The following is a 14,217-nucleotide window of genomic DNA, read 5'->3' on the forward strand; positions in this document are numbered from 1 at the left end:
AATCTCAAAATCGGGTGAGAGAGGTCAAGGCAAGGAGACAGATTCTGAGATCCTAGAATAGGCCACAGGGTCTTTGGGGCCAAGAACCTTTCCCAGGCCTGCTCTGGTCCTGACAGGCCAGGAGTAGTAGCTTTCAAGTAGCTTTTGAGGGCTGAACAAGTTTCATACAGGCACCCAGACTGTCAGCTCTGGTCCGAGTGAACCAGAGGGAACACGATCTGTGCCACAGATAAAACGTGCTTCATTCCCGGCTCCCAGAACTGTGTTGTCAAGGTGGGACATGAAAAGGAATACGGTACGGATTGTGCTCCCGGACCGCGAAAACATCATGCCTGGCGACAGAAGCCAGAGGCAAAAGGTCGCATCTTGCAGAGAGTTCCACATATATGAAGCATCCAGAAACATGGGCGGTTGTCGGGGGCTGGGGGAGGACGGAGAGGGGAGTCCCGGCTCACGGGTACAGGCTTTGGTTCCGGGGTGATGACAATGTTTTGAAACTAGATGCAGATGCGGGTTGCACAACGCTGTGATTGTGCTAAATTCCACCTCAAAATGATTCATTTTAAACCATTATGTGAATTTCATCTCCATTAAAAAAAAAAACAAACAAACCAAAAAACGGTCAAGGGCCTCCGTGTTTTTCCATGGTGATTTGCACAGAAGGCCTGTCTCCCGCCCGGGGCTGCGCCTCCCTGCCTGGACCTTTTGCCACGCCCCCTCCCCCCAGGAGCCACCAAGCTCATGACCCCTAGCATCGCTTCCATGACAGCTGTCTGCTGCCTAGCCCACCACCTCCTGTCCCCTGCCACGTCCAGGCTGGTCTTCGAGGCCCTTTTGCCAGGATGTCACCCAACCTAGCTAACCTTGTAGGGTTTCCTAATTTACAACTTAAGTCTAAACAGAGGTGCCCGGCACCCCTCTTCACCTCGCCAGGGCCGCTGCAGGCTGCGCGGAGGGGTGGAACCGTGCGCTGTCCCTGCTGGGATCTGTGACCATGTCCGCGTGCGCACCATGTAAGCACGCGTGCCCGTGCCTGGCGTTGGTGTGCAGACATCTATTGACGCCCCCTCCCCACAGATGGGCAGAGGACGATCTGTGTGCAGTGAAATAGTGGATTTCAAGGGGCAATAGAGTAATAATAGACAACCTTAGTATCCGTCTGACTGAGGTACGGGATAAAGGCACCGACTAAGCCCGGCGTACAGATGCTGGCTGATGTTACTGCTGTCAGCGGCCCTACACGCGGGGCGCGTGAAATCCATACAACTCCATGTTGCTTTGATATGGATTCGGTGTTCATTTGTGGTAGACGGAGTAATGGCTCCACAAAGGCGTCCACATCCTAATCCTAGAACGTGTGAGTATGTGACCTCGTGTGGTAAAAGGGACTCTGCTGAGGAGATCAAGGACAATGGGGCGATGATCCTAGATGATCCAGGTGGGCTCGATATCACCACATGGATCCCTAAGAGAGGGGGGGCAGGGGAGTTAGAGCTGGAGAGAGAGTTGAAGGTCTCACAGAGGAAGATGGAGGAGGGGCCACAGGCCAAGGGACGTGGGCACCTCTAGAAGCCGGAAAAGACGAAAGAACAGATTCTCCCTGGGAGCCTCCAGAAAGCCCGCAGCCCGGCCCACATCTTGATTTTAGTCCCATGAGACCGTGTCAGACTTCTGACGTACAAAACTGGGATCATAAGTGTGTGGTTTTAAGCCCCTACATTTATGGTTATTTGTTATGGCAGTCATAGAAAACCGATGCATCATTTATATTGGAAAACTAGGATATTTTAACACAACTGTGCTTTCACCACTGGGAAGAGCTGGGGGCAGGTGGGTGAGGCCACATGCACATGGACCAGAGAGGTGTGAATGAATGGTCAAAAATAAATCAATCCCGGGGGCGCCTGGGGGGCTCAGTCAATTAAGCATTTGGCTCTTGATTTCAGCTCACGTCACCATCTCACAGTTGATGAGTTCAAGCCCTACAATGGGCTCTGCACTGACAGCATGGAGCCTGCTTGGGATTCTCTCTCTCGCTCTCTCTGCCCCTCACCCTTCTCACACACACTCTCTCTCTCAATAAATAAACATTAAAAAAAAAATCACAGACTTGAAAGACCAAGTTCGCCAGCCCAGATCTCTCTCTCTCTCTCCCTCTCTCAATAAACAAACATTAAAAAAAAAAAAACCCAGAGTTAAAAGACCAAGTTTGCCAGCCCAGATCTCTCTCTCTCTCTCTCAATAAATAAACATAAAAAAAAAATCCCAGAGTTGAAAGACCAAGTTCGCCAGCCCAGATCTCTCTCTCTCTCTCTCTCTCAATAAATAAACATTAAAAAAAAAAAACAGAGTTAAAAGACCAGGTTTGCCAGCCCAGATCTCTCTCTCTCCCTCTCTCAATAAATAAACATTAAAAAAAAAAAAAACCCAGAGTTAAAAGACAAGGTTTGCCAGCCCAGATCTCTCTCTCTCTCTCTCTCTCTCTCTCTCTCTCTCTCTCTCTCTCTCAATAAATAAACATAAAAAAAATCCCAGAGTTGAAAGACCAAGTTCGCCAGCCCAGATCTCTCTCTCTCTCTCTCTCAATAAATAAACATTAAAAAACAAAACAAAACCCAGAGTTAAAAGACCAGGTTTGCCAGCCCAGATCTCTCTCTCTCTCTCTCTCTCTCTCTCAATAAATAAACATTAAAAAAAAAATCCCAGAGTTGAAAGACCAAGTTCGCCAGCCCAGATTTCTAGTCTAAACGGAGCCCTGAGCGTACCTTCCTCCTCGCTGGCTTTCTGCAGTTTTCTCTCCTCTGCCCGCCGCTTAATCATCGCTAGGGCTTCGATGCTGTCCGTGATCTTCTTCCGCTCTCTGCTCTCCCACTGCTCTCTCTCTTCTTTCTCAGCTGCGAGCCCGCCCCTGGCCCAGGCCTCGGCACAAGCTCTGTCGATGAGGACAAACAAAAACACCAGAAACTGGGAAGGTTTGAATTTTCGCAGGTTAAAAGTCAATTCACAACATACACTGTCCAACCAAACTTGCTCATTTCCCTCAAATCAAACTGAAGGCACATGGGACATGTGGCCACAAGGATTCCAGATAACACGTGCACACCTATGCCTTTGATGGTTTGCAAAACCCTCCCGATGTGATGCCAAAAGCAGCAGCAACAAAAGAAAAACAGAGAACTCGGGCTCCGTCGATATTAGAAATGTTTGTAACACAAAGAATACCATAAACGAAGTAAAAAGACAACCCACAGAATGTGGGAAAGTATTTGCAAATCATAGGCCTGCTGAAGGATGTGTAAATAGAATACATAAAGAACTTCTACAACTCAACACAAAGACAACATAATTTAAAAATAGAAAAAGGTGTTTTTTTTAATGAAATCAGAAGCCACAGATGGGGAGAAAATATTTACAAGAAAGATAACCGGGAGGTGGCTTCTGTCTTGAACAAACAACTATGACAACGCAAAAAAAACCCACACAGGGGCGCCTGGGTGGCTCAGTCGGTTGAGCGTCCGACTTCGGCTCAGGTCATGATCTCACGGTCTGTGAGTTCCAGCCCCGCGTTGGGCTCTATGCTAACAGCTCAGAGCCTGGAGCCTGCTTTGGATTCTGTGTCTCCCTCTCTCTCTTCCCCTCCCCTGCTCATGCTCTGTCTCGCTCTGTCTCTCTCTGTCTCAAAAATAAATAAAAACATTAAAAAAAATTAAAAAAACACACACACAAAAATAAAACAGGCAAATGACCTAGACACGTCACCGAAGAAGACAGGCAGATGGCAAAAAAGCTCAGCATCCTATGACATTAGGGAATTGCAAATTACATTGATGAGATCCCACATCTCACCGACTGGAAGGACTGAAACTCCCAAACACTGACACCAGATGCTGGCGAGGACACCAAGCAGGGAGTCGCTCATTGCGGTGCTGCTGCTCTGGAAGGGAGCCAGGCAACCTCAAGGCTAAACGTAATCTTCCCAGGGATGCCTGGGGGGGCTCAGTCCGTTAAGCATCTGACTTCAGCTCAGGTCATGATCTCACAGTTCGTGGGTTCGAGCCCTGCGTCGGGCTCTGTGCTGATGGCTCGGAGCCTGGAGCCTGCTTCGGATTCTGTGTCTCCCTCTCTCTCTCTCTGTCTGCCCCTCCCCTGCTTGCGCTCTGTCTCTGTCTCTCAAAAATGAATAAATGTTAAAAAAAATTAAAAAAAATAAACATACTCTTCCCGTACAAGCCAGGGTGATGCTCCTAAGTATCCCCTCAACTGAGATAAAAAGAGATGTCCACACAAACACCCACACACGAACATTGGTAGCAGCACTCTTGACGATAGCCCCAAAGTGGAAACAACCCAAAAGTCCATCAACGGATGGATAAATACAATGGGGCATTTCCAAATGGAATATTATTTTGTGACGTTGTTTTGGAACGGATTACTGATACATACTGCTGTGTGGATGAGCCTTGAAACGGTTTTGCTCAGCCGATCACGAAAGACCACACGTGGTGTGATGCCATTTATATGAAACATCCAGAAAAGAAAGAACCCACAGAGATAGAGAATGAGGGATATCAGCTAATGAGTAAGGGTTACTTTCCTGGGGCGACAAAAATATTCTAGAATGGGTGTGGGGGTGGGCGCACAACCCTGAATACCCTAGAAAGCACTGACTTGTACACCTTGAATGGGTGAATTGTTCTAGGGGCTGGGGATACGGCAGCAGGTGACCCAAGAGGTGACGATACTCGCTCTGTTAGAACTGCCCTTTTATGGGGAAAGACAGACCCTAAAGAAGGAAACAAGTATGCCAAAGGCTGATGTGTCCACAGAAAAGAAATCCGGTTAAAGAGACCCCAGGTGGAAAAGTGCTTCCGAGATGAGGGGTGGGGTCAGGAGGGCTTAACGAGGTGACGCATGAGTAGACACCTGCAACACCAGTGAAATGCTTCCGGGGCACAGAGAACAGCCGGTGGCTCGCTCCATCAGCCAGGGGTGGGCGCGGTTAGAACTAAGACCCAGGGGACTCGGGGCCCTGAGCCAGAGCGTGGGGTCTCACCGCCAGGGGTCCGGCTCCCACCCCTGTTCACCCTTCCCTGCGGGGTCAGCCCCGCCCCGGGTGGGGCTCCCGCTCTCTCCTCTGAGCCCAGCTCTGCTCAAACCCCACGTGGAACAAGGACGCTGCGGTCACATTGTCCCCACCTTCCAGGAGAGGAATGTGAGGCCGGGGACGTTAGCGAGCCCCTCGGAGCGGACAGAACTCAGACTGCCCAGAAGCAGGCGGTTTTGTTTTCTCACCTGGTTGGAGAGGAGGCTCTCACTTCTATTGGAAATATTTGTTCGTTGGATTTAAGTTTGCGAGTTCAAGAACATATTATCGGCAGCCCGTACTACTGGGGGCTTACTCTGAGAATCAAAAGGGACTTAAATTAAAAACACAGATGAAGGTAGTGACAACACATACGGGAGTCCTGGGTTCAATATTCTTAATATAAGGAAGAGCTCTTAGCAACCAGGAAGGAAAGGGCCTCCAAAAGGAGCGCGGGAGAAAGTGATGGGTGGAGACGATGCCCCTGCCTGACGCCCGACCCCATCAGTTACCCCCAAATAAAATGAGATACAGTCTTCGCTCTCCGGTTAACCCGGCAAAGATTTCTTTCACGCGGCTATGTCTGCTGAAGTTATGAACTTTACAAACTTGCTAAAAAACAATTAGAAAATACTCACAAGCGCCTTTGAAAAGGCTCAAACCACAGTCCTTAATCCAATAACACCACTCCTAGAATTCCACCTTATGGAAATCAGCAGGAGCGAGGTCGGAGACTCACATGCAAGGATACTCATCAGGGGATTACGAAAAAGCCAATCTATGAATAAGTGCTCGAAAACAGGGAATTTCTTATTATAAACAGTTATGCAGCCATCAAACTTGTTTTCCTAAGAATGTGTAACGATGTGCGGAAATGCTCCCAAGTCAGAAATTTGTACGAGTTTACTGTTAAGTGTGCACAACAGTTTTGTATTAAAATGTGAGCCAAAGGCTCCCCCCCTCCTTACCTGTCCTTTGGGAAAACGGGTCTGTCATCCAGATAGGTTAGATGTTTTAGTCGTACGGTGACTGTCCTTCGATAGTTAGCGATGTGCTTGATAACGGGGTTTCCCATCAAATTCAGTACACGCTGTAAGCATGAACCAAAGCAGTTACAAAAACAGGGGTGTGACTGAAATATCTCACGCGTGCGGTGCTCTGAGAGAACAAAACACAGCGCGTGTACCCACGCCATCTCCTCACGACTTTGTCAGGGAAGCCGGAGGGGTCTCCTCACTTTTCTGTCCCCAGAGCTGATGATTAGAGAGCAGCGCTTTCTTGCGCTTGAACTCCAGATCTGGAATCTCACCGTCCTTCCAGAACAGCCTCGGAAAGCACATCCGGAGGCCTCTCCGCGTCAGCGAGGGCCTTGTTTTGCTCAGCCAAGCCCTTTTGCTGACAGCCAGCAGCCATTTTAAGAAAGCATACACCGCAGCTAGGCGGACAGGAAGCACTGACTTAGGGAAAGGATGGATGGAAAGTGCTGGATGTGGCCCCCCCCCTCCCCCCCGGTCTTTACACACCGTCTCCTCCTTCCCGGCCTGCGAAACTCAGAGAACTGAGCAGCCAAGGTGATATCCGGGAGCGCCATTTAAAACTAGTTTGCCTGAAGGCGTGAGTTTTCTGATCTAAAGTGGTTTGTGTTATTGGTGAAAATAAATAGACCATACGCTATTTAACGTAGCATTCCCCAAACATCATTCTCATACTGCCTTCTCCATTCTCATGGTGCCTTCAGGGGCCAGCGCTGCAGGGCTGGGGTGGGGTGGGGGTGGGGCAATACACCCAGGGGCAGGCACTAAGGGGCTGCATTGCGTGGGGAGGATTTGAAAGCGATCACAACGTCACTGTAAAGCAGACTGCTTTTGTCACCGACTGAGCTGTGTCCCCGCCCCCCTTCCCCAAATTCACGCGTTCAATTTCTAACCCCAGCATCCTCAGAATGTGGCCGAATTTGGAGATAGGGCCTTTAAAGAGGTGATTCAGATTACATGAGGTCATTGGGGTGGGCCCTTGTCCGGTCTGACAGGTGTCAGGGATTTGGGGATAAGAGGGGATTCGGACACACACGGAGGGAAGGACCTTGTGACGACGCAGTGAGCCGTCTGTCTACAGGCCACGGAGAGAGGCCTCAGGAGAAACCAGCCCCAACGACACCTTGATCCTGGACCTTCTACCCCCCAGAATCATGAGAAAATGCATTTCTGTCACTTAAGCTGCCCAGTCTGTGGTACTTTGTTACGACAGTTAAGCAACGAGAAAAAACAAGTATGATATGACAGCTTCATATTATCGCCGTGTGCCGGCAGTTCTAAACTAGCCCTTCTTGACCAGCTGCTCAGATTGTTCCTGAACTGTGATTTGCTTACCATTCTTTAAAGCGACCCAGGTTTGCCTTTACACATCCATGCCCTAAGTGGTGAACAGTGAACTCAGGGGTTTTGGGTGCCCCTTGTAATGCTCTCCTTGTAAATTTCCTTGTCATCCTTTCCTTTCCTCGGTACACGTGACAGCAAGGGTTAAATCGTATCAGACACTGTAGACATAAACCCGAGTTTATGATGACACCAGGAAAGAAAAGCCGTTCATTGTCACCATTAGTGGTCGCTGGGTTCTTGACCCCCTTCCCCGAAAATCGATGAATAAAAAGAACGAACCAGACCTTCATCCCGGCCTTTTCTGTGTGAACTATGCATGGGGGAGTCACTAGACGAGGGGGCTCCCGGTTGCAGAAGTACGCCAGCTAACGTGGCAGGCACATGGGGTCTGGACAATGGCCACCGCGTGGCTCCTGAAGGAATGGCTCATCGAGGCGGTGTCCGCGTTCGCCAGTGGCTGCTACACAGCCGGGGGGTGGGGGTGGGGGGCCTCAACTGGCTGCAGCAGGCTGACGACACAGGGGGGGCCACCAGGCTGTCTTCAAGTTCCACGCAAGAGAGACAACCAGACATGACAGGCCCCGCGACGTGCCGCAGCCTGGAGCTGCACTGGACCGCGCCTCCAGCCCCATCAGCATTTCACAAGAAACACGGGTCCAGCAGAACATGCTAAACGACACCATGGCGGTGCAATCAACCAAATCTGGAATGTGACAAAGTCCCGAAAGAGGGGGCCGGCTTCTCTGGTGGAGGAGTGAGAGGGGCCAGTGGGGGGTAACTGTGAGCAGTCAAGAAAGGAAGTCCTCATCTGCCAGCGGCCCACGCTGAAACATTTGCGGGTGAAATGACCCGGAGGCTGGGCACTCAAGCTACTCCAGCTCCAAACACCAAGAGGACAGACTGGGAGAAGAGAAGAGCCCGGAGGAAAGGAGGGAAGAGAGATTCGGTATCTAAAGAACGCAAGTTTTGAGCGTGTGCACGTTTTACCAAGTCAGGCATGCTCTCCAGGACGCTCAGGATTTCGGGATCACTCAGCTTATTGTGGGAAAGGTCGAGGACGCAAAGTTTCAAACACTCCTTTAGATGCTGAATGTCTTCCACGGTCTCTAAGTGATTGTGGGCCATCTGGAGCGTGTTCAGGACCGGCAGGCAGGCTGGAAGGTGAGGCGGGCAGAAGTAAGCAACAGAGGTATACAAATCCTTCAGAACCTCCCCCAGGGGAAAGGGGTGGGCGCAGTGGCACAGAGAAAGACCCCGGGGGGCATCTTACAGAGGTTTTCAATGGTCTTGATGAAATTGTTGCTCAGGTTGAGGGCATCCAGCTTCTGAAGAGGCTCTAAGTTCTCGATTTTATGAAGCAAGTTCACTTGCAGGAAGAGACATCGCAATTCGGTTTGGGCCTCCAGATTCTCGATTCTCTGTATCCCGTTGCACTCCAGCCAGAGGCAACGCAGCCCCGTGTACTCTTCCAGGTTCTCGATGCGATCGAAACCTGGTGAGAAGGAAGGGGGCGTCAGAGGAGCTCGGGGTCACCCTTGTGTATGCCTCCCTGCCAAGCATCCACACCTCCTTCCGCTGGGAACACCACGGCCACCTTCCTTGAGGGGCATTCCTCTCCTGGGGCTGCCCCATGGCTTCCTGGGGGGGCCAAACAGAGTCTTAGCAGTTCACTGGGGACCAGTCACACTTAGCCAAGCGGGGCCAACTTTGATAGCTGGGGGGTTTTGCTGGCTCCACTGGAGAGAGGTGGTCTTTTCGCTGGGACGGCCAGTCCGGGTAAGGTGGGGCCGAGCCCTGTAGCAACCACCTTCCCTTCATGGCCGGGAGTGAGTGGAGGTGATGGGGGGCCTTCCCAAAATGAGCCAGAAGCAGGTCCAAGCAGGGGAAGACAGCCAAGGGAAGCCGTACCATGAGCGTGGGGACCCGGCTAAGCCTGAAAGTGAGTGCTAACTGTGGGTTTTGTTTCGTTCCATGTTTCAGTTTTATGAGCCAAATTTAAGGTTAGAAAACATTTTCTTTACTTTAGTAACTCATTATCAATTTGTAGTTCATCGTTCCTCTGCTCTTACCCAAAGCCTTTGAAAGGTTATTTTTTTGCCCAAAAAAGTTAAAAAAAATTTTTTTTAATGTTTATTTATTTTAAGAGAGATAGAGAGAGACTGAGTGCAAGCGAGGGAGGGGCAGAGAGAGGGGGAGACGCAGAATCCGAAGCAGGCTCCAGGCTCCGAGCTGTCAGCACAGAGCCCGACGTGGGGCTTGAACTCACGAACCGTAAGATCGTGACCTGAGCCGAAGTCGGATGCTCAACCGACCGAGCCACCCAGGCGCCCCCCCCCCCGGAGAAGTTTTGATTAAAAAATTGCAGTATCGCTGATTAGCCAGAACGACCCAGCAAAGCTGTTCCTAGATTCCCGGCCCTCAGAAACGGTACCAGACATTGAATTTGTTTTCATCGCTAGGTTTGGGGACAATTTGGTCCATGGCAGCAGCCGAGAATCCAGGGACTCCTCCCTCCTAGCTCTTGTACCTTCTGACTCTCTCCACTAAGTCCAACCTGTTGGGTCCTCTTCTTCCAACCTCTTAAAGATCGGTCCCCTTGGGATCCGCCCTGTGACATCATCCCATACCCTGCGATTCCTACGTTGGGTACAGAATTTTGGAGGGGGCAACGTGGAGGTGATGAGACCAGCTAGGAGCCCCTGCGTTTCTTTAAGAGCCCTTGGGGGCCTTCCTGGCACAGCGCACCTCCCGGGGGCCGCCCAGTCCCGCAGGACACCAAAGGCACCTCGGCCATATGTGTCTCTGTGTCTCCAGCACTGAGCACAGGGACTCTAAGTCAAGGTTTACTGACTTGAATAAGGAACACACGGAGGACCGACGAAGCAGGTTGGCCACCCTGAGTTCAGAGCAAGTGGAAGATGTCCCTCCTCGTCATCACCGCTGGGAATCGCCCTGTCCACGGACCCCAGCTGAGGTTTACGTGTGATTCGGCACACCCAACCTGAGCCCTCCGGGACGCCCTGTTCCTACTTCTCGGGCCTGGGGCCGCCAAGAACCCTCATCTTTCAACACATATCCCGCCCAAGCCCAGTGTTCACCACCAGACTGCTGGTCTGAAAAACGTAAAGTCCTTTAGAAAATATAAATCAAAGATCGCAACACGCTTCCCTGGTATCGGTACGGTCAGTGGCCCCCTTTATAAACTCCAGTCAGGGAAGACTTTTTGGAGAAATACTGCTTTTCCGTAAATCTCCACTCAACTCTGAACTTTCTACCTTGATATACTTTGAGAACTCCAGAGGATCCCAGCAAGACACTTTTGATAACTTTGGCCTGATGCGACACTTCTGGGCCAGGTCCTTACCTTAAAACTTTTTTTTTAATGTTTATTTTTGAGAGAGAGACAGAGAGCAAGCAGGGGAGGGGCAGGGAGAGAGGGGGACACACAATCCAAAGCAGGTTCCAGGCCCTGAGCTGTGAGCCCAGAGCCCGGTGAGGGGCTCAAAACCATGAACCGTGAGATCGTGACCTGAGCCCAAGTCAGGCACTTAACCGACGGAGCCCCCCAGGCGCCCCCAGGTCCTTACCTTTAAAGTGTAAATACAGTGTGTCGTTCAATGCTGGGGTAATATAAAGTTGGTGTTGCTTGCAGAGTTTCTGTATAAAACATTTAGTCATTCTGTTGCATGAGAAACATGAAAAGGAAATTCGTTGCAATTTGTCAGCAATTTGAAATTTCAATTTGCAATACAGTCCAGAACTTCTTCCCCAAATTCCAAAATATCCTACATGCCTGATAACTAATTTTTTTTTTTTTTTTTGCCTGGTAACTCTTTTAAGTTCTTTTTCAGTACGCCTTTTTCAGGGCCTCGTCCCGTATCGTCACTTTCGGCAATCGTGAAAATTGCCGTGTAGGTTCTAATAAAAATACTTTCGACGGCGTCATCAAGAACGGCCAGTATTTCTCTCTCCAGGTCTGGCATTAAAGTTTAATACATTGTGGTTAGTTGTGCCACAGAGGCAGCGCCGTCCTGACTCCCCTACCAATTCTCAGACACCGGGGCCAGCTCTTTAACCTCCCCGAGCCTCAGTTTCCCTATTGATACAAAGGGGTGGTCACACGATCTTCCTTCCTCAGTAAATGTGTGCTGGCACTGGCAGCAGCATGCCCACATACCTGGGGCCGTGGTCTCCCTTGTCATCTGTCTGGAGTCCTAAGTGACCGTCTGCCCCGCTATCGCCACTCTGTTTCTGCTCGCTTGGGTAGCGTAGGTCAGAAGGACCCACACGTGTTTCCTTAGGATCATCAATTGCTATAAAAAAAAAAAGAGAGAGAGACTGGTTCTATAGAGGTCGAGGGTAGAAAAAAAATTTGCCCAATTTCAGCTTGATTAGTATCTGTGTTTAGTATGGAACGTGGGTGACAGTTTGTAAAGCATCGGTAAGGACCATGGGAAGTTTGCTTCCGGGCACGTCCTCTATGAAAGCTCTTGTACAGGTGTGCAAGGACACGTGTGCAAAGATATTCATTTCTGTGTTACTTTTCACAGCCAAAGAGTGTCAACAGTGCAAACATCCATCCATAGCGACTGGTTATATAAAACAATGGATCACTAGTCTGCCTTGGAAAAGAAGCCACTGGAGCTACATCAATCAATATGGGCAATTCTTGGGGCGCCTGGGTGACTCAGTCGGTTAAGCATCCGACTTTGGCTCAGGTCATGATCTTGCGGTTTGTGGGTTCGAGCCCTGGGTGGGGGTCTGTGCTGATAGCTCAGAACCTGGAGACTGCTTCGGATTCTGTGTCTCCCTCTCTGTCTCTCAAAAATAGACACACATTAAAAAAATACGGATAATTCTCAGAAACGTGTATGAAATGAAAAAGCAAGTTTCGTAATAAGCCCAGGATAACATTCATACAAGTTTAAAACATACAAACCAATGCTCTGCACTGTTTAAGGATATATTACAGAGACAGAGGTGATTGAATTCATACAAAATTCTGGAGAAGGGGAGCAGAGAATGAACTGAGGGCAGGAGGCCAAAAGGAACGTCAACTTTATCTGAAATGCCTTATTTCTTAAGTTGAAAAAAGATTTGAAGCAGAAATGATAAAGTATTGATCATTTTCAATTCTTAGTGACGGTGCCTGGGCGCTTGTTATGATGTTCTCTCTTCTTTTGTAAAAGTTCTCGAAAGAAAAACCACAGGAAAAGAAACAAAAACGGTGAAAATACCGTTGGTAAGAAGAGAATGAGCACATTTAAAGGCACTTAATTTTTTTTTTTTTAGCAGTCAATCAAAATTGGCCAGTTCAAATGCACTTAACCTTTAAGAGCCACTGGCGACTGCACTCTGTGTTCCTGTGGTCTATCGAACCACACTAAACGGCTGTGTCTTACACTCTTCTATTTCCCACTGCACACAATGCCCAGCCAAGAGAGGCACCAGATAAGTGTTTGTGGAATAAAGAGGAGGTGCTCCATATACGTAATGATTGATTGGTTGCATGAATGACAAGAGCTAGCGTTGATTAATGGCCCACAGTAAGCCAGCAACCTAATTATGATTATCCCTGCTTACAGATGAGGAGACTGCCCCCAAAGAGAGGTTTAAACCCTGGGCTGGCAGCCATAAAGCTAGTTAGTTGCAGAGCCGCAACCCATACCCAGCGTGAGCAGCTCCAAAGCCTATCTCTTTCCAGACGGCTACAAGGCTTCCCTACAGCTCTTTCATACAGGGCTTGCCTGGACAGGTCAGTGCTCAAGACACGTTTGTTGACTGCGTCCAAAAAATGAATTACAAATCAAGTAGTTTGTCTCGTCGTTAAAAGATTTCCCTTAGGAAATGGAGCAGCGAAATGGGAGCAGAGGGTGAAGGCTGTCTTCTAAACCCATTCTGGGAAACTCTGTGGAGGCAGTCACCCACTGACCCCAGAATCACCAGCTCCTCACTCGCTCTCTACCACGGACCAGGCACTGGGCTGGACATTGAATTCGATCAGGAAATCCTGCCCCAACACAGCCTGCGGTCTAGAAGGGGAGAGCCTTCGGTCTTACACTGTGGTAGCAACAAAGAGATATGTTGAAAACATGGAACAGGTGGGCGATGGGGGAAAGGGGGTGTTGGGCAAGGGCTAGCGCTCCGGAGTCGGACTATGCAGCATGAGTCTGTTCTGTCATTGACCGAATGAGGGTGATCCATTTGGAGCCAGTTTCAAAACCTCTTTAAGTCCGTTTCCTCATCTCTGTGAACTGGGGGAGGAGGGCCTACCGCAGAGCGCAGGGTGTAAGGCTCAAACGAGGTGAACGCTGGGCACGCATCCTTTAAAAAGCGTGTGCCGCTCCTGTTATTATTACTGTTGTTCCCGCTGGCTGGGAAGGTCAGGAGTGGTGCTGGGGGCAGCCCCTCGCCCCCCTCTCGGCTCCCTGGGGCGGCAGTCGGCACCTTCCTTGCGGCCCCCCAGGTCTGCGTCCCCGTGGTCGCCCGCCGACTCCTCCACGCCCGGCTCCTGCGCGCAGCCCTGCTCCGCCGGCCCGTCCACCACGGGCTCCGAGGTCTCGGGGTGCATGCTTATTCCGGAAGCACCGAAAGCCCCGTTCCGTGGGGTCGCTACTGCCCCCGGCCCCGCCAGAGAGGCCCCGCTTTCCTCCTCATCAGACCACTCGCGCCCGAATCGTTGGCGGCCCGACGCTTGCCCGGTTTCCACGGCAACCGCCGCGCACGCGCAGTAAGGTGGGCCGGCACGTAGGGACG

General features: G+C 50.3%; 1 protein-coding gene across 4 annotated transcripts in view; it reads right to left on the minus strand.

Annotated features, from left to right (window-relative positions):
- The window catches only part of DNAAF1 (dynein axonemal assembly factor 1), a 27,173-nt gene extending 13,013 nt beyond the window's left edge, over positions 1–14,160 (minus strand). For 2 of the 4 annotated variants that reach the window (XM_027076310.2, XM_015083824.3), the window contains exons 1-7: positions 13,909–14,160; positions 11,639–11,774; positions 11,049–11,140; positions 8,732–8,953; positions 8,449–8,615; positions 6,052–6,173; positions 2,766–2,932 (exon numbers count right to left, since the gene is read on the minus strand). In XM_027076310.2, the coding sequence (XP_026932111.1) occupies positions 2,766–2,932; positions 6,052–6,173; positions 8,449–8,615; positions 8,732–8,953; positions 11,049–11,140; positions 11,639–11,774; positions 13,909–14,032 (1,030 nt within the window). In that variant the 5' untranslated portion in view covers positions 14,033–14,160. The remainder of the gene's footprint in view (positions 1–2,765; positions 2,933–6,051; positions 6,174–8,448; positions 8,616–8,731; positions 8,954–11,048; positions 11,141–11,638; positions 11,775–13,908) is intronic. The other 2 variants (XM_027076311.2, XM_053210058.1) reach the window with 1 other exon arrangement.
- Positions 14,161–14,217: the final 57 nt, after the last annotated feature.

The sequence above is a fragment of the Acinonyx jubatus genome, chromosome E2 (genome assembly GCF_027475565.1).
Source record: "Acinonyx jubatus isolate Ajub_Pintada_27869175 chromosome E2, VMU_Ajub_asm_v1.0, whole genome shotgun sequence".
In the NCBI taxonomy this organism is placed as follows: Eukaryota; Metazoa; Chordata; class Mammalia; order Carnivora; family Felidae; genus Acinonyx; species Acinonyx jubatus.